The sequence below is a fragment of the Octopus sinensis genome, linkage group LG8 (assembly GCF_006345805.1).
Source record: "Octopus sinensis linkage group LG8, ASM634580v1, whole genome shotgun sequence".
NCBI classification, from domain to species: Eukaryota; Metazoa; Mollusca; class Cephalopoda; order Octopoda; family Octopodidae; genus Octopus; species Octopus sinensis.
Window position 1 is genome coordinate 78,662,018 of NC_043004.1, and position 20,416 is coordinate 78,682,433.

A 20,416-nucleotide genomic window follows, 5' to 3' on the forward strand; every position below is an offset into this window, starting at 1 on the left:
TACCCTCCAGCTTCATCAGGTTTTCTTGGGGAAGAAATTTCGAACCTGGGTTCTCATTCCTAAGGTATTTTTCAATGTTGTTGTTATTATTATTCAGGTGACTGCCTAGAATCGAATTCGGAATCCCAAGATTTGGAGTTCAATTCCAGGCAGTGACCTGAATATGAATAATAATAATAAGAAGAAGAAGAACAACATTGAAAAATACCTTAGCAATGAGAACCCAGGTTCGAAATTTCCCCAAGACACCTGATGAAGGCTGGAGGGTATATCAGCCAAAACGTGTTAACAACAAACAAGATGAGGACAAATATCCGTCAAATGTAAATAATGTAAATAGTTCATCTCTTAAATATAGAACTGAACATTATTATTATTGTTTAATGACCACTTTTCCATGCATGTGACAGACAAAATGTGTTGAGGCAGATGCCTTTCTTTTGTTGCCAACCAAGGTAATGTTTTTCTCATGGTAAGGTAGTGAGCTGGCAAAATTGTTGGGCAAAATGTTTACATCTACACATCCACTTCTCTCTTTTTTCTGATGAAGGACCAGCACCTGAAATGTTAAGACACTTCCATTCTCTTTCCTTTAAAATATTAAGCTAATACTGCATTTTTAAAATCTGTTCTTTCTGTGTTGTCCTTATTGTGATTTATAATATATACGTGTTTTTTCAATCCTATTTAAAATGTTTGTATACAATCGGATATTCAAAGATATACTCTGCAGAAACTGGGTTTTCAAGGTGGTCATTAAGCTCTGCAGTAATTTTGGGAGCTGTACTTTTGTGATCCTTTCTAACAATTTGCATAAGAGTCTGACAGTCCCTATCTGAAAGTTTTGGTATTCTTCAGGAATTTTGTTTTGACGAGGAGGTTTTTCCCTTTTTCTCAAAGGCTGTCATTACTTTCGAGACAGTACTTCTTGATACACCAAACATTTCGGCTGTTTTTGTTATGCTAGCGCCTGCCAAAGAAGCACCAACAATTTGACCTCTTTGAAAGTCTGATAGATCTGTCATTTTAATGAATTTTAATTACCTTTTTCTGATGATATCTGAAAAGAAACAGAAATTTTAACAAAACATTAAGCAACACTAATAATAAATCAAAAACATAAAAATAAACAAGCTTTTTACAGGTTTTATAGATATTTCAAAATTATGATGCTGTGGTGCTAGGTGTTTCCATTATTTTGTCCAACCCCTGTATATCAGGATATTATTATTTACAATAAAATCAGGCGGCATGGCATGCATAAAAAGCAATTAAGGTAAAAAGTTAATTAATAATTAACACCTTTATGGTTTTTTATGCATGCTATTCCACTTGATATTATTGTAAACAATAATATCCTTATATATATTTTTATAATTTATTATTCACTTCAATCACCTTTTTAAATTTGCTGCGGCATAAAAAAACAGTCATTGCACACATAGTTGAGATGGGCAGTTTCTATGACCCCGGGACAGTAAGACACGCTGAGGCTAACTAAGTGACAATTTACACAAAGTTTGAAATTGTGATGGTATGGGTATATCTAGATTTTCAATTTATGATTCTATCCATTATTGGTACGAAGGTTTACAATTTCTGCTCATTACCATGATTTCAATTAATGCATATCAATGGAAATTTGTGGCTGTATTCACCTTGTGACTGCTATTTTTAGCATGCCAGTGCTATTTGTAGCACCCTTAATTATTTATGTGTATATATATATTTTCTCACTGTTTATTTCTGTGTTCCTTTCTGCCGAAGAGCATAGGCTCGAAATGTAAAAGACTTTCTCACTTCCCGAGCATTAAACTGATACATCTGTTTGTTGTTTACACACCTATCTTCGTCTTTTGTTTTGATTTTTTTTTGTAAATTCCAACTATATATATACACACACAGATACATACATACGTTTGTGAATATATATCTACCAGTAGAGTTTCTGCACATATTTTAAGCACAATAATTTACTAAAAATATTTTTATTCTTCCAAACTTTCTTTTCCATAGGAGTTCATTGGATGCTGATGAGTCTATGGATAATTGCTGAGAAACCCAAACTGCGCAGCGTTTGGTGGCAAGACAAGTTACTTTCCTGTCTGGTTGGATTCATCTACATCTTTTGTTTCTTACATATTCAAAACGGTTCTGGGCGCTGGCGCTTGTTCTTCTTTTATGCCCTGCTTTTACTGGAGAATTCTCTTGCAGTTATTGCCTGGTTGTTGACTCCAATTGATATAGCTGAAGCATATCAGTGGCTGTTTACAGCTCTTGTCTTTACGGGATTTCTCATAGGTGAGACACTGGTTATTGTTATTGTTGTTGTTATTATTATTGTTATTACTGTGTAGGTGGCACGTAAAAAACACCATTTGAGCGTGGCCGTTACCAGTACCGCCTGAGTGTCGGTGGCACGTAAAAGCACCCACTACACTCTTGGAGTGCTGGGCGTTAGGAAGGGCACCCAGCTATAGAAACTCTGCCAGATCAGATTGGAGTCTGGTGCAGCCATCTGGTTCGCCAGACCTCAGTCAAATCGTCCAACTCATGCTAGCATGGAAAGCAGGTGTTAAACGATGATGATGATAAAGTAGCAAGCTGGCAGAATTGTTGGTGCCCCAGGTAAAATGCTTAGTGGCATTTCATCTGTTTTTATGTTCCGAGTTCAATAACTTTGTTTTTCTTCCTTTTGAGGTTGATAAAATAAATACCAGTTGAGTGCTGGGATCCATGTAATCAGCTAAGCTCCTCCTGCCAAATCTGCTGGCCTTGTGCCAAAATTTGGAGTGATTGTTATTAAGGCAGCAAGCTGGCAGAATTGTTAGCACACGAGGTAGTATTTTGTTTGGCTTTTCATTCTGAGTTCAAATTCTGCCATGATCAACTTTGTTGTTCGTCCTTTCAGGATTGATAAAATAAGTACCAGTTGAACACTGGGATCAATGTAATCAACTTAACCCTCCCCTAAAATTGCTGGCCTTGTGCCAAAATTTGAAACCATTATTATTATTATTGTTGTTGTTATTTAGGCAATGAGCTGGTAGAATCTAGAGTATCAGACAAAATGCTCTGTGGTATTCCAACCAGTTCTTTACATTCTCTGTTTGAATCCAGTCAAGGTCAACTTAACCAGATGTCCTTTTTGAGTACTAGTCATGTACAGGGGTTGACAGCAGTGACTATCCCCTTCCCGTTGACACTGTTGAGCCCAGGGTGATAGCTGAAGATGCTTGCCCAAGGTGTTGAACCTGGAACCATGTGGTTGAGAAACAAACTTCTTTACCACACAGATATACCAGAGTGAATTCTCTCTCCCTTTTGTTATTTTTTTTTTTTTGTAATGCGTCTTGGAAAATTTCATTTTTAAAAAGTGCATCACATACAAAATGTTTGGCTATTTCTGAAGCAGTGCTTCCTCATCTGTTCAACAGAATAGAAATTGTCTTAGCCAGCACGGTATAGAATAAGTCTATGAATCTCGTTTGGAGAGACATGAATGTTACACTGCTTAAAATACAGGACTTTTTCCTCCTAAAAATTTGTTGCAAACATAAATGAAAAAGGGGCCTTAGGGGCTGCTATAATGTCTTTGATCCCTAGTCAGCTGAGTGAAGAGTTACCTGGGATTAAACAAATTAAATTCAAGGGATTTCTATAATCCAGTCATTCTAAAACTGACTGTGAAAGACTATAACATATTGTTTTAGGCAGAAGTATTTGTCGTATTTTCTCTACAGTAATCAGCAGGCTAACATCATTATTATCTTCATCAAAAGATAATTCATTTTTTAAAATTAATGTCAGGTTGGACAAATTATATACACATCATATTTTTCTGTATATTTATGAAAACTTCAAATCTTTAACGGACGATACATAACTAATTGTTGAATACATTGTGTTATTTCCAACATCTTTATATATATATATATACAAAAAATCTATCTAATGCTCTTAGCTAGACTTTTTGGTGGGCAACCAAACTGAACAGTAACTGCCTGAAACTGTAAGGACGTCTGGTAACTTGACTGATGAAAGAAGGCCACAAATGACCTATCCCTCTAATAGTTGTTTTTCCTGTCTGCCTTTGTATCATCTATCTGTCCGGATGTTTTATTGTCCTCTATTGCGTTTTTGTTCCATTATATATATAATTTTACTTTTTATTTTTTGCTGTAGGAGTGGTCTGTTTGCTCTTGTTTTATTGCTGCTACCATCCTGACCAAAAGAATTCCACAGAAGATTGTACATCAACAGAAGATAAAACTATAGCCAGAATAGAAAGAGCCAAGGTAACAAATGAATTTTGAAAATACATTTTGCTTTCCAAGGCAGTGAGCTGGCAGAATCGTTAGCATGCTGGGTAAAATGCTTAGCAGCATTTCATCCGTTGATATGTTCTGAGTTCAAATTCCGCTGAGGTTGACTTTGCCTTTCATCCTTTCAGGTTTGATGAAATAAGTACCAGATGAGTGCTGGGGTCAATGTAATTGACTCTCTCCCTCAAAATTACTGGCCTTGTGCTAAGATTTGAAATCAAATGTATGTTTTCTTCCTCTTTTGTTTAAAAGGTGCTGCAGTGTAGTGGCTCTTGCTCCCATTTTCTGAGAATCTCATTTATTTCACTCTGCAAGAATTCACCTGTGATATTACATTTGACCAGATATTTTGTCAATTAGTTTGAGCTTAACAAACCAAGTTAAAGAAATACTCAACAATCCAATTAGGAAGACCCCTATGTAGTTGCATGATCTGCTAGAAATAGCAGACAAATTCTTCTCAAATCAAATTCGGCCTAAAAAACAAAACATTGGCTGTTGCTGTCAGAGACTGTGCCATGAAGAAAAAAAAAAAGATTGGACAGTCAAGGCTTTTATGACGCATTGAAAGTTCTCCAGGTTTTCAACCTTTGAAGCTGATAGAGAATATTTCTTTTCACTGAGAAAAGGTATCAATTTAATCTTTTGGACACCAAACTGCCTGAGACCTACCCACACCTGTGGCCACCTCACTCCTGGTTTTACGATATAATCCTCCAGTTTTAAAGTGATCTAAATTAAAATTTCCCACTAAAATTTCATGTTATCTTCCAAACCTTAGCTTAATAGCGACAATGGTATTTTTACTATATTCTTCGTTAGGTGTCAGGTGATGCCTGTGAGGTTGCTTTGGCTTTTCCAATGCCTTATCCTCGCCATTGCTCGTGGTAATGCTGGCTTGCTTCAATAGGTTCCGTTAAACCTTGTGGTGTGCAAACAGTTGCTATGATAAAAAATTCTCCACAAACTGTTTCAATACAGTTTTAACAGAAAGATTTGGAAGAATTAGATGAAAGTTCTCCGCTTATTTTCTTCCATGTAAGCACAGGAGTGGCTGTGTGGTAAGTAGCTTGCTTACCAACCACATGGTTCCAGGTTCAGTCCCACTGCATGGCACCTTGGGCATGTGTCTTCTACTATAGCCTTGGGCCAATGAAAGCCTTGTGAGTGGATTTGGTAGACGGAAACTGAAAGAAGCCTATTGTATATGTGTGTGTGTGTCTGTATTTGTCCTCCCCACCATCGCTTGACAACCAATGCTGGTGTGTTTACATCCCTGTAACTTAGCGGTTCAGCAAAAGAGACTGATAGAATAAGTACTAGGGTTACAAAAAATAAGTCCTGGGGTCAATTTATTCGACTAAAGGCAGTGCTCCAGCATGGCCGTCGGCTTTGCTTTTTGTCCTTTCAGGATTGATAAAACAAGTGTCAGGTGAGCACTTTGCTTGATATAATCAAAAGCCAGCATTTGAAACAAATATTTTCAAACAATTGAAATAATGTGTATTTCTACAGAAATATGGTAACAAAAAGATTAACACAAGTCTTATCTGTGAGAGAACTTAACGAGTTACCATCACAAAAGTTAATTAACAAGTATTTTATTAGTTTCTATTGAAATTGTGTCTATATTCATATTTGTTTATTTCTCATTACAGCCTTCATCATCATCACTCACATCCAATCGCTCGTTAATGAACAAACATATAATTGACAGCAGCATCCGACATACTTCGAGTGTGTATCCTTGTCGAGAAGATCCAATTGGTTGCTATTCCAAGATGAGTGATAACATACACTTTTTCTCCCGCACTGATAGCAGTCCCAGTATTTCTGGTAGCGTGTCCCCCGCTGTCAACCAGGGTGCATTATTTGATGACTCCACATACCCTGAAAGAGCTAACGAACCTACCACAAATAAAATATTTACCTCGTCTGTTATTGAAGAAGAGGTTACTCCTTACAGTTCAAAATCTATCAAAAGGAAAATAAAGCACGGTTCTTTGACTGTGGATAGATATAAAAGGAAGGAAGATGCAGAAAATGGTTCGCTGAGGCGCCAACTGAAATGTAATAAATCTGGCGATTTCAAAGATGGCATATCAAAGGCAAAGTTGATGAGTGCTCCATCTGATATGCAAGTCCACCCCAATTATTACCCTCAAATATCTCAGATGCCAAACGTAACAGTTTCACCGGTGTACCATTTAACAAAAGGGAGACGTCCTCTAGCAAGACATCATAGTGAAAATGTCAAATCCTCCTCCGTTTCGACATTGGATAATCTTTCTGATCAATACCATAACTGGCAGGAATCTAGGGAAGGATCTGACCGTTATCTTGAAATGCTCGAAAAATATCGTGACCCTGGCAATAAACCAGCCAAGTACACCTATTTGAATAGCGTTTACCAACCAACTACGAAACCAATGGAATGTAAAACCAAGGAAGGTCCCTTAACACGATTACGGTCTTCCTTTCGCCGTCATTTGAATGCTATAAAGACTCCCACTTACAAAGAAATGTCCCCAGTTCTAAATCCAAGTCAGTATTGTACAAACCAAGAGACTCTAGATTCCAAATCAGGTTCCTTTCAGCAAGGTCATCCCTGGCCAAATTATGAAATACGTCATTATCCAAGGGACCATGCTGGGAGATTCTATGACATGCGTAGCCCAAGAGTACATGGCTCCAATTCAGAAGAATTTACCTACCAAAGTTACCTTCAAAGACCTCCATGTCATCAAGTCTATAACGAGCCAGCTCATTGCCTAAATCGTCAACAGTGTTACAATCCAGTGACTAATTGTAACAATTACTGTTCTCACAAGAGAATGTCCTATGCTGAAAACTGTTCCCACAGTAATTTGATGGAGAATGCAGCATCGTACCAAATACGTAAAGCTACAAGTCTTGAAAATCTAAACACTTTAAATGACAATCAGGCTTTGAGGAATTTCTCCACTGCAGATCCTTACAGCTGTAAACAAGTGCCTAATCATGCCGCGTATCGTACATTACCATACAGACCAAACCATTATATTAGTCAGTATCCTTGCTCTTCAGCTTTTTCTCCTTGCCATGATGGTGTTGTTTATGACAAAGCTAATGTCCGCCCTGAATATAACTGCAAGCAACAACAACCCTCCGATGCTCATACATATGTTGTGTACAGTGACAAACCCTCTGCTAATAGATGTGTGTCAGCACCACCAAATCCATCAGCCAATTACGGATCCTTACGAGGCCGAACCGTACTCTCCAGGCAAAATAACCCAAAAGAACCAATTGTCGATCATGACTTTAGGTATTGTACTATTTCTTCAAGACGTTCTGAAAGTGCTCCACCAAATGAAAATCTCTTCAGAGCAAGTTTCAAAAATCTTAGAAAAATTCCACCCAGGTCAACCACTTATGGTTCTAATAATGCTACTGAGACAGATTGCTATGACTTCCGGCAGCTGACCATATCACCAGTGCAGTCCATGTCGGTGCCACCAGATAAAGTAACCAGTATAGAAGCTTTAAGGAATCTCACAGTGTCTCCTGTAAGATCGGTTTCTGTGATTCCAAATCAATCTCCCAAAGAGCAAGAATGTTACTCTCAATATGGTGAGTCCTCAAACAGACCAACATCAGTTCCACCTGATTACACTTTCCATGGTAAAACGCAGAACTACCCACAAGGTACTGAGATTTCAGGGATGCCAGGTATAGACTGTAATTATAATAAAGGACAAAGATCAATAACTGCCGCTCAATCAATTGCTAATGACCGTTGTTTATCACATGGACAATTTACTGTTTATTCTGATTTCAATCTCTCCATTCCACCAGATTCTCAAACAATAAAATCTGTTGCAGAAATTTGCCCGTCTTACAGGATGGCACCGGCACTTCCTAGTGTCCCACCTAACAGTAATCAGTCTCCGTTGTTCAGCTGTAAGCATCCGTATCTTCCAGAACGGTCTCTTTCGGTTCCATTTAACTCCTCCCACTCAACTGACACAGATACGGATACAACCTCTGTCACTTCACTTTCCAGTTTCCCAGATTCGGTTAGTGATGCTCGATCGGCCGAAGATAAAGCAGCCAAACATTTGGAAGCGTTGGACAATTGTTTGAATTCTGAAACAAATAATTTAGAGTCAGAAATGGAATCGTTGAAGAGTCAATCAACATCCGATGAAGTTGATTCTTCACACGAGCCGACTGAGGTTGATGCTACAAAATCTCAAACAACAAATGAGGAAGACAGTCCTCAAAACCTGACCAAATTAAAAAAAATGTCCTCACACATTCATTCTGGAATTGCAATTAGTCCAATTTCTCCAGAAATCAAAGAAAATATGACAAAGAACCAAGAAATTATCAATGAACAGAGAACAGCTGCAGGTACATCTTTTGGTAGGATTCCTAAGGAGGTATGCAAGACCGAAGTGACACAAGAGAAGAAATATAATGGAAACGAATTCAATTCCAACAGTTTTCACGAAAATCACGATGAAACTGATGCAAAAATATTCCAAGAGTTTAAGAAACCTGATTCTGATGATTCTTATTCACATAATACTATTGTATCCAAAACACTGAATCATAACCAAGACCCTATTAGCTATTCCCAAAATTCTTTGTGTGAATCTGATATTGAAGAACAGCCTAGAAGACCACAAGTTCCTAAAGATCTCCCTAAAGAGAAAATAAAACCTGAAGAACTACATAAGGCTTTCCGTTTAAGTCCTTTAACAATTCAACAGTTGAAGAATTCTCCTCTGAAGCTGGGTCGATCTCAATCAATAAGCATTATGGATAAAAACCGTTTATCAAAATTAAAAGACAAACTAAGCCCACTTCGTATTCAAACTTTAGTTAATTCTCCGTTCAAATTTGGACGCAGCATTGATCTTTTTGATCGGAAAAAGTGGCGTAGTGCAAACGATATACTGGATGAGGTGAAAAGTGAAACACCTGTTTGTAATTTGGTGAAGGTGAAATATTTAGAAGATAAAAACACAGAAAACGTTAAGGATATTCAAGAAGGGAAAAATTCTGCGAAAGAAGTTCAAAATGAAACCTCGTTAACTGATAGAAAAACAACAGCAAATCTATCAAGTAATTATCTCACGGATAATGAGGTTAATTCTTCAAATTTTGGAACTATAGATGATCGTGACTGGGCTCTTGATGTACTGGACCATTTGTCTAGAATATCTGACCACCATACTACCAGTTTCAGTGGGAGCAGCCATGCCTTCTCTGAAAAATCCAGACAGAGAAATATTACCAAAGATCTTGTACAAGATGGTTCGTCGATGGCAAGTTTGCAGAAAAGGTCTCAAGTCAGTTGTGACCAAATTCCATTAATTAATCAGAATAACTGTAATGAAGATGTAAATGAATTAATTAGAAAAGATGTTGATGGCAATAATATTGATAACAGTCAAAACACTCTGCGACAATCAGAAGGATTTGAGAGTCAAAGCAGTTCTCGGTGTGAGATATCTGGTACCTGTAATGGCAGATTACAACCAAATATTGATTGGAAATGTAATAACGAACAGGAGAAAATGGGGCTTGAAGAGAAAGGAATTACTTCAAGAGTTTGTCAGAAAGAGGACTTGGTATTCGAGAAACTTTCACATCTCAAAGATCCGATTGTTTTGGAGCCTTTAGCTACAGAGAGAAAGGAATGTTCTAGAGAAAGTATTAATATGAATAATAAGTCTGAAAAACATTGTACAGATCAGAGAATATATGGTGCTGGAGACGATAATTCTTCAAAACTGTCATTGACAGGTAAATACCAGAAAAAACTCGCTAATGTTTATGCTGACGCCAAACCTTCTTACGTTGGAGATTTTATTTCTGAAGAAGATATCAAGAACTGGCAAGTGTCAGTCCAGTTAAAAGGGTTAGAATTTGCTGAGAATAATAGCAATGCAAATGATTTTGATAAATTAAATAATTCCTTGTTTAGAGAGAAATTGGCAAGAGAAACTAATTATTTATGGGGAAGTCCATTTGATAAATTTAAACCAAATTTCTCAATGGATGATATAAGTTATGGCATCAGAAAATTTCCTCTGAGAACCCAGAGTTTTCAGTCAAGATTCCCCAGAACTGTATCCCGACCAGTTGACCCTCAAGTGATGCCAACCATCTTTGAGAATAAAATAATGACAGAGCAATTTATATATGATGATGCAATTTCTGACATGTATCTTTACAAAGAACCACAATCACACCATCCACCCTGTTATGCATATGATGACCAGAGATATACCAACCCTAAACATCCGTTATACATTTATGATCGGTCACTTGCTTACATGGACAGTGTCCACCCAGATGGTTACATGACCATTCCAAGTAAGAAACCTGCTAATTCTTGGAATTTAAAAAAAAAGAAAAAATTATTTTCCAAAAATCCAAAATAAAATTGGTTAATGATAATGTAAATCAGTTGTTACAAAGTTTGAAGACTTAAAATGGTTCCAGAATTATTGAGGAAATATTTTTGGACCAAGAAATTTCTTTGAACAATAGAGATTCCTGAAATGAGTTGTAAAATGGTGACTTTTTATGAAATTTAAAACTAAATCTGAGATGAATATTAAGATGACGATTACCATACATACATGTGCACATGTGTATAACATATATATTATACACATGTATATAATATATATTTATATACATATATATGAGAGAGAGAGAAATTAAGAGTGAAATTGCTGTAGTAGAGTATTGAATGGCATAAAATGTGTCCTTCTTTGAGGTAAAGATAACAGAAGGGAAATAAGACAACAAAGTTACTTCATTCTTCATCCTCTTTGAGAAACTGGGTGCTGCTGTTTCGCAGAGATGATGTAAAACTGCTGACTTTTTAAAATTCCCTCTTGTGTCATCTTTACCCTGCAAAAGGTCTCTGTCCAGGATGGAGGTGTAGAGAACCCCGCTGCCCCCATGGCAATGTCACTCTTTTGATGTTTGTTTTCAAAAAAATGTCTTATCCATACAGACCACCACCAAGTTCCTTGATTATTTTATCCAACGTATGTGTGTGTATGTATGTACGTACATTACATCAAGCTTTTGTCATTTACAGTTGTCTCTTCTTCAGTCTCATGAAAGCTTCTGCAGAATATTGCATGTAATATAGAGATCCAGATGTATAATTTTTTTTCAATGTATATTCATATATATAACATACGTGTCTCTTTCTTTCTTTTGTTTCAGCCATTGGCATGTGGCCATGCTGGGGCACTGTTCTGCAGAGTTTGGTCAAGCAAACTGAGCCCCAATACTTACATTTTTACAAATTTGCTACTTATTTTATTGGTCTCTTTTGTCAGACTGCTAGGTTACATCAGCTGTGAAGCAGTGGATAGGGGACGAACACACAAGCTACCAGTTCTTGCCTACAAAATTCACTCACAAGGTTGGCCTGGGGGCGGGGGGCCATAATAGAAGACATCTATCCAAAGTGGTTCACAATGGGACTGAACCAGAAACCTTGTGGTTGCAAAGTGAACTTATTAACCACATATACATATATCTTTATTTTCTGGTTTCAGTAATCAGAATACATCCACACAGGAGCCCCACCTTCAAGTGTTCCAGGTTTTGTCGGATAAAGACGACCAAAAGTGAAGGGAGATAACTGACGTTCTGCCATTCCTTACTGACACAATATTATATTTGTCTCTGACAACTTTTCACAAAGCTTTAAGCAAGTAAGAGTGTAACAGAGTGCGATTGAACTCAGAATAATCTGATTTTACAGCAGATTTATCTACCTGCCACTCATGCACCTGTGTAAATGCACACACACGTATAGCTGGAGGCCTTCCTAACTCCAACCACCTTCCAGTAAGGACTAGATGCTATTTCTTTTGACACTGGCAATGTTGCTAAGTAACTTGCAATGCAAGAAAAGACCTCACTCTGCCGTTCACAAAGTGTAAGGTGAGGAAGAGGCTTTATTCCAAGTATCGAGAAGCTAAAGTAGGCAAGGGCAACTTCTTCCAAGAAGCAGGTTGCTTGAGAGGTGACTCATCATCCAGTGGACCATGCTACTAAAAAATAAATTCAAGCTAATTTTTTTGTTAGGTGTGCTGGTGGCATGTAAAAAGCACCCATTACACTCCTGGAGTAGTTGGTGTTAGGAAGGACATCCAGATGTAGAAACCATGCCAAATCAGCCTGAAACCTGGTGCAGCTCTTTGGCTTACCAGTTCCAGTCAAACCCAGCTAATCCATACCCACATGGAAAACAGACTAAGATGATGTATGCTCTTCAGAAAGTCCCGAGGGCTGCAATTTGCATATAACTGGGCAAAAGGAAAAACACAGGGGGTTTGCTAAAGAAAATATATGGCTATTCTGCATTATACAAATTAAACAACCAAGGAAAACAGCGAAATTAATTTTCCTATCTTTGATTAATATATTTATAAATAATCTTTGATTAATGCTAATGTATCTCTGCTTGAAATAAGTACTAAAGACTGATCAAACCGTTTACTTTCGTATCTATATTGATCATTGTGAATCATGGGTGTTTGGGTTCAATCCAAAGAAATGCAAATCTGAAAAATATGGAACACGATAAATGTGAAGTATTCATGAAATCTCCAAAAGCCATGACATTTTAAGTTTATTATGGAAAACGAATATTTGTGAATTCAGGAGTAAAGAAATAAGAAATTAAACAGATTGAAGGATCAGTTGTTTATCATCTGGTAAAAATAATATATACATTAGCCAGGTGTTTCTCAGTGTTCCAAACAACGAAAGCAGTCACAGTTGTTATAGTGGTGTATTTATTGTTATATACATACATAAAATGATAGTTTTACTCCCAGCTCTCCCATTCTTCTTCCTGAAAAATTAAAGAAAGAAGCAGTATTAATTAACTGTTTAGTGAAGATTAGGTGGTAAATAGGATATTTTATGTGAAATAATTAATAAAGAAAAACTTCAATGAAAAAGTGGACAGATCAACATGGAAAAATCAGCTCTGTCAACCCATCATCATCATTTAGCGTCCGTTTTCCATGCTGGCATTAGTTTGACTGGGGTCTGGGAAGCCAGGAGGCTGCACCAGGCTCCGGTCTGATCTGGCAGTGTTTCTACAGCTGGATGCCCTTCCTAACACCAACCACTCTGAGAGTGTAGTGGGCGGTTTTTACGTGCCACCAGCACAAGGGCCACGATCGGTTGGTGCTTTTTACGCACCACCGGCACAGAAGCCAGTTATGGTGATGCTAGCATCGACCACATTCGGATGCTACTTTTTACGTGCCCATGGCACAGGGATCACAACTACAATTTCCATTTGATTTTGATGTACTTGACTCAATAGGTCTCGAAATAATGAAATCTTAAAAAGCAATAACAAAACTCAATAATCCTTTATATTAAAGGTACAAAGCCTGGAATTTGGGGAGGAAGAGACTAGTTGATTACATTGACTCTGAAAGGATGAGAAGCAAAGCTGAACTCAGAATGCGAAGACAGAATGCCACTAAGCATTGGAGCCTGGTGCAAACTTCTGGTTTGCCAGTCCTCAGACAAATCGTCCAACCCATTGCCAGCATGGAAAGCGGATGTTAAACGACGATGATGTACTGCCTTAATGATAATAATGAAATTGGATAGTGCTCAGGTGCATACAACTCCTCAGGAAATGTAACTAAAAGCACAGGGACTTTTAGTTACATTTACGTAGGAAGCAAACAAGGAGTCATTAAGAAAACGTGGAGAGCATCAGATGTACTGTTGACGAATTTCGGGAAGCACTAAAGTTTTGGAGGATGCAATAAAAATATTTGGATGTTTGCCATTGTGAAAGAGTTTGGTGACACACTCAGGAAGAAGAATATAGAGTTGCTGCCAATGAATCAAAGAAAATCAATTTTTATTGTATTTGGATGCAATGGAAAAATGAATTGACAAAGATTCAAGTATCATCATCATCATTTAATGGCCATGTTCCATGTTCAGGTGGTTTTTCTGAACTGTGATGAATACAAGAAACCAATTTGAACAGGAGGTATAATTTTTAAATAATTATTTTCATAAAGTTTAAACATATCTTGTGAGTTACTTGGTGACCTTCACTAGAGCCAGCCCCATGTGAAATGTACCCAGTTTACAGTGTAAAGCGGTTGACATTAGGAATGTCTTCTAATTGTAGAAACCATGCCAAAACAGCTTCAAAAATTGAGTTTGATGCAGTGGTCCAGCTCATCAGATCCTGCCAACTGTCCAAACCATACCTCAATGAAAAAACAGACATTAAATGATGATAATGACATCCGATCTTTAGATCTTACATAATATTTTGTCTTTAGGCGCTTAAAGACATCACACTCTATTACAATAGATAATTTAATGTTTTATAATGCCAGAAAAGTGTATTAACCATTTTGATACCAAACTGTCTGACACTGTCCCTAATCTTAACCGGATGGCTACTTGGCAGCATTCACTTTTTCATATATCAGAGATGCTAAATTCTTGCCTGAGCATGTGGCTGGTTGCAATTAAGTACCATTGTAAATGACTGAGAATGGCTGAAATACATCTTGCATTCTTGCTGGGACAAATCTCCTGGTATTTGAATTTTTAACACAGCACATCCATAAAAGATGTTATATTAAGACAAATGCTGCAATAACTGGCCTATCCATGCTGTATATACATTTAGTATGATACATGGAGAGCTATTACAAAATACAAGTATTAAAATGATTCAAATTGAAACCTATCAAAATTTCACGTCAAATTGTATTCCAAATACCAGCTAAATTCTTTATAATCAAAAAGAGAGGAAGTGAGATAATTAAACTCACACCAACCGGCTTCCATGCCAGTGGCACATAAAAGGGCACCATTTAAGTGTGATCATTACCAGCATCGCCTTACTGGCACTTGTGACCGTGCTAGTAGGGTGCCAAGAACACCATCCGAGTGTGATCATTGCCAGAGCAGCCAACTGGCTCCGTGTCGGCACGTAAAAAGGGCACCATTCGAGCGTGATCGTTACCAACATTGCCTTACTGGCACCTGTGCCATGTGTAAAAAGATTCGAGCAAGGCCATTGCCAGTATCGCCTGACTGGCCCTGTGCTGGTGGCACGTAGAAAGCACCCACTACACTCTCGGAGTGGTTGGCGTTAGGAAGGGCATCCAGCTGTAGAAAGCCTGCCAGATCAAGACTGGAGCCTGGTGTGGCTGTCTGGTTTGCCAGCCCTCAGTTATTCGTCCAACCCATGCTATCATGGAAATATGGTAAGAAAAGGGTTGCGCAATCTTCCTCCAAATAATTTTTAGTCACAATATTCCATGTCATTTATGGTTATCTCAGAATTCATAGCACAATTTCTTTAGATTAATTAACCTAATAATTGATAAGAAAGGAAATGTTGAAAAAAAAAAAAAAAAATGAAAGATTAATCAGGGTTTGACAATAATGTGTGTCGGTAAAATATATTGAACAGAATACCTCAATATCTCCAGATGTTCTGTAAACGTCTTTTAGTGGAGTTGTGGAGAGATTTTTGAGTGCTTCTTGAGCTTTTCTTAGATCTTCTTCTGTGATATCCACAGCAAAGTCTTGTTCCCATTCATCATCAGGACAGCTACTAGCAGTATCTGAATATAGAAGACATACATGTTACAAACAATTATCTAACCCTCTAGGGTTTAGATTACTCTGCCAAATGTATTGCTTATCCATTCCTGTTGTTTTGAATTTTAATAATGCATTATATCATAGCTTTGCGTTTCAATAATATGATTATCTAGAGAATGACATTGTAGAGTACAAGGCTAGATCTGGCTAGTTTGAATGTAAAACAGAATATTTGGGCCAGAAATGGCTGGTTTAAATGCAATAGGATGAAAAGAACAGAGAACCATCCTAAATTCAAAATAGTTATTTTTTTTCCTGATTAAAAATTCTCCCAGGGATCCTAAAATACCAGTAATACACCAAGATCGAGTTGATCAACCATAACAAGATCAATTTTATTAACAATACTTCATACTAAATTTGAACTTGTGTCCAAGTCATAAGAAATTTATCTGTTTTAGTGTCCACCTTTCCATGCTTGCATAGTCAAATGGAATTTGCTGAGGTAGATTTTTCTATGGTTGGATGCCCTTCCTGTTGCCAACACTCATCTGTTTCCGAGCAAAGGTAATATTTCCCCTTCGTCAGACATACTTTCCATGGATGACTCGAAACAATTGCTTGTATAATGGTGATGGTTTGGTTGTAAACAACCATTACATGATTACACATACATACAACAAGCTTCTTCCAGTTTCTGTCTACAAAAACCTGGAGAGCCTGAGACTTGACTAAGGTGCCACACAGTGGGACAGGATCCATGACCACAGAATTGGGAAACAAGCTTCTTAACCAAACACCCATGCCTCATCTGTAGCTGCAATATTAATGTAAAGTTTTTATTTCAATTTGAAATCAAGACCAAATCATAAATTTGCTTCATCACCGGATATTTTATTGTGATTTCTTATCAACAGTATAAAACATGGCAGGCTTCACAATGTTGGCCGTTTGCAATAGCAAAGGACGAAGGACAGCAAAACCCCAAACCCATTCAATCTATGCTAGTATGGAAAAATAACTGTGAAATGAGGCGCTTACTTTCAAAACCGGTATAAGCATATTTGGTCAATTTCATGATAACCATCAAAACACAATCTACAAGCTGCTGGCTTCACACACGTGAAATATTTTTCAGTCAAACTAACACATATGCCATACAGACAGGAGGCGAATCTTAAGTCTTCCAGTCAAAACCAGATATATTCAAGATGCTGAATTTCCTTGATTACTCAAGTGTCATACCAATGCATATATCCGGTTTTGAAAGTAAGGTCTGCAAATAATGATGTGGTACATTAACAGAATTTATGAATGTATCATCATTATCCTCAATTAATGTCCGTTTTCCATCTTGGCATTGGTTGGATGGTTTGACAGGAGCTGCACCAGACTCCACTGTCTGCTTTGGTATCCTTTCTACAGTTGGATGCTCTTCCTAACACCAACCACCCAGGAGGGTGGATTAGGTACTTTTTATGGGTCTCTAATTGTGAATGTTCCTCTCAACATCTCACATCAAACCACCACCACCCTCTCAAATATCCTATCTCTTTGTTAAAATGGATCTTTTGTCTGCCTCAGTACTTAGATTTTTTTTTTTTAAGACTGATACTTATTCTATCAGTCTCTTTTGCTGAAACGCTAAGTTAAAGAGACATAAACACACAAACACTGGTCGTCAGGTGGTAATGGGAGACAAACACAAAGATACACACAGATATAGTTTTTGTCTACCAAATCCACTCACAAGACATTGGTCAGCCTGAGGCTATAGTAGAAGACACTTGCTCAAGGTGTCATGCAGTGGGTCTGAACCCAGAACCATGTGGTTGGGAAACAAGCTTCTTACCACTTAGCCACATCTAACGATAATTACAACAATGATGAATTAAAACAGACATTTAAGAATTACCTTTTATTATATCACTTGCATCGGAACTGGGCGAGCCAGCCAGAGAACCGACAACTATCATGTCTCCTTTACAAGTTGTTTTTAACTCTTTAGACTTGTTAAAAGAGTCGGTGAATGAAGAAACAGGACTCTCAGATAAACTCTTCCATTCACAGTTCGTGTTGGCATTCACAGGTAAGCTCTTGTTGTCAATGGGGTGTGGGTCGAGTGTGACGTTTTCACTTTCTTTACTGCTCATTTCAGTTTGGTTGATATGGTCATCGTTATCGGACTGATTAGAATTGTTATTGGTTCCCTCGAGTGGAGGAAGCAGGTTGGATTCGGGAATTTCTGTCAATGGTTTCATCACTACTAATGTGTCGTTAATCGAAGAATCTACAGGGGAAGACACAATTTAGTTTTGAGTAAAAACTTTATTGATCTGAGAAAACTAAGAAGAAAAAGAAATACAACAAAGATTTAGAATTTAAACCAGGGTTTGGCAAAGTGGTCAATACTGACCCCCTAGGGGGTTTTATGAAGTGGCTCAAGAAATCAATATTCCAACTACATCAATATAATATGACTAAATTTTTATTGTTCTTTATCAATTTCATTAAATTTCCTTATTTCTTATTAGAAAATCTGGCTCTCAGTTGGTGATGACGACAAGCATTCCTGTTGATACAATCTGCTTGTGAAATATATGTGCAAGTGGCTGAGCACTCCATGGACATGTGTACCCTTGATGTAGTTCTCAGGGAGATTCAGTGTTACACTGAATGTGACAGGGATGGTCCCTTTGAAATAAAGGTGCAACTCATTTTTACCAGCAGAGTGGACTGGAGCAATGTGAAATTAAGTGTCTTGCTCAAGGACACAAGCTGTCATTGGGAACTGAACTCACAATCTTATGATCAGGAGTCGAGTACCATAACCAGCAAGCTACACACCTTATTAGAAAGCAGAAGTGACACAAGAAAGAGCAAAATAATTATTACTAAATCAATAAATTCTTTATCAATGATACTTTTTAATTTTATTGGCATTTAGCGGTTTGGCAAAAAGAGGCCGATAGCATAAGTACTGGGCTTACAAAAAGAATAAGTCCCAGGGTCGAGTTGCTCGACTAAAGGCGGTGCTCCAGCATGGCCGCAGTCAAATGACAAACAAGTAAAAGAGTAAAGAGTATGTTGTGCTTGAGAAGATCCATCACACCCTTGAAGTGATTGGCGTTAGGAAGGGCATCCAGCTATAGAAAACCCTGCCAAATCAGACTGGAGTCTGGTGCAGCCTTCCAGCTTACCAACCCCAGTCAAATCAACCAACCCATGCCAGCATGGACAACGGAAGCTAAATGTAGAAAGTTCCAAGTTTTCACCTGAGACTGAAAACATGGGACACTCATATCAATGACTGATGATAATTTACACTGATCGATGTCCAGACAGAGACAACAGGTTTCTTTTGGTTTCTGCTGGTCAAAGTAACTCACTTTAGTTGGCCTGAGGCTATAGTAAACCATCATCAAGAATTTATTTCCACGTTCTATGCTAGCATGGGTAGGACAGTTTGACAAGGAGCTGGTGAGTTGCAGGGCTGTGTGAGGCTCTAATGTCTGTTTCAGCATGGTTTCTACAGCTGGATGCCCTTCCTAACACCAACCACTTCAAAGAATTTAGAGGGTGCCTTTTGCCTTTCTCATGTCACCAGCACTAGTGATGTTGCCATGTAACTTGCAAGACAGAAAAGAACAAAATAAAAAGAAAAAGCTTCCTTCTAGAAGTGTCTTATATGACTGAAGGAGATAAGAGGAAGGTATTGATGGGTGCGAGACGATATAAAAAAAAAATGCCACACACTAGATCCAAACCCTGAAACTGTATGGTTGAGAGGCAAATTTCTTAATTTTACCCATGGCTCAAATTTAATATTTACCAAACCAAATGTAGGAAAGTCATGGATGAGAGAGCCAAGAGACAGTAAGTTACATATTGGAAAATAGAGAGAGCAAGCAAGAGAGAGAGAAGCTGCAAAAGGAAAAAAGAGAAAGCAACATCAATATGGAGATAGGAAGAGAAAGATTAGTTTAATGATTGTTTGACTAAAGGAAAATAAAAGCAAGCACAAGAGAGACAGGGTTATAGAGATAAGAGAAATTTAAAAGCAACTCTTGTTGGATGGGGTGAGAGAAAGATAGTGTAAGTTATGTTATTTTGCCATGAGAGAAAGCATGAAAGAGTTGGCATTTGTGACACACACACACACACAAGTATATGCATTCTTTTATATCATATTTGCATAAACTATTCTCTATTCAAATAACCGGTACTCCAGCTGTTACGGTGGGGGTCCCAGTTAATCCAATCAATGGAATAGCCTGCTCATGACATTAACATACAAGTGGCTGAGCACTCCACAGACACACGTACCCTTAATTCAGGGAGATATAGCCTGACAAGGCTGACCCCTTTGAAATTACAGATACAACTCATTTTTGCCGTATTTCACATTGGAGCAACATGAAATAAGAAGTCTTGTTCAAGGACACAACATC

General features: G+C 37.7%; 2 protein-coding genes across 5 annotated transcripts in view; one reads left to right on the forward strand and one right to left on the reverse strand.

The window, feature by feature from the left end:
- Positions 1–11,533, forward strand: part of LOC118764597 — a 61,087-nt gene extending 49,554 nt beyond the window's left edge. For all 3 annotated transcript variants that reach the window (XM_036505509.1, XM_036505508.1, XM_036505507.1), the window contains exons 5-7: positions 2,017–2,301; positions 4,186–4,298; positions 5,984–11,533. In XM_036505509.1, coding sequence (XP_036361402.1) covers positions 2,017–2,301; positions 4,186–4,298; positions 5,984–10,762 — 5,177 coding nt within the window. In that variant the 3' untranslated portion in view covers positions 10,763–11,533. The remainder of the gene's footprint in view (positions 1–2,016; positions 2,302–4,185; positions 4,299–5,983) is intronic.
- Positions 11,534–13,043: 1,510 nt separating this feature from the next.
- Positions 13,044–20,416, reverse strand: part of LOC115214975 (BSD domain-containing protein 1) — a 28,067-nt gene continuing 20,694 nt past the window's right edge. For both annotated transcript variants that reach the window (XM_029784075.2, XM_029784074.2), the window contains 3 exons: positions 17,881–18,255; positions 15,837–15,985; positions 13,044–13,209 (listed from right to left, as the gene is read on the reverse strand). In XM_029784075.2, the coding sequence (XP_029639935.1) occupies positions 13,183–13,209; positions 15,837–15,985; positions 17,881–18,255 (551 nt within the window). In that variant the 3' untranslated portion in view covers positions 13,044–13,182. The remainder of the gene's footprint in view (positions 13,210–15,836; positions 15,986–17,880; positions 18,256–20,416) is intronic.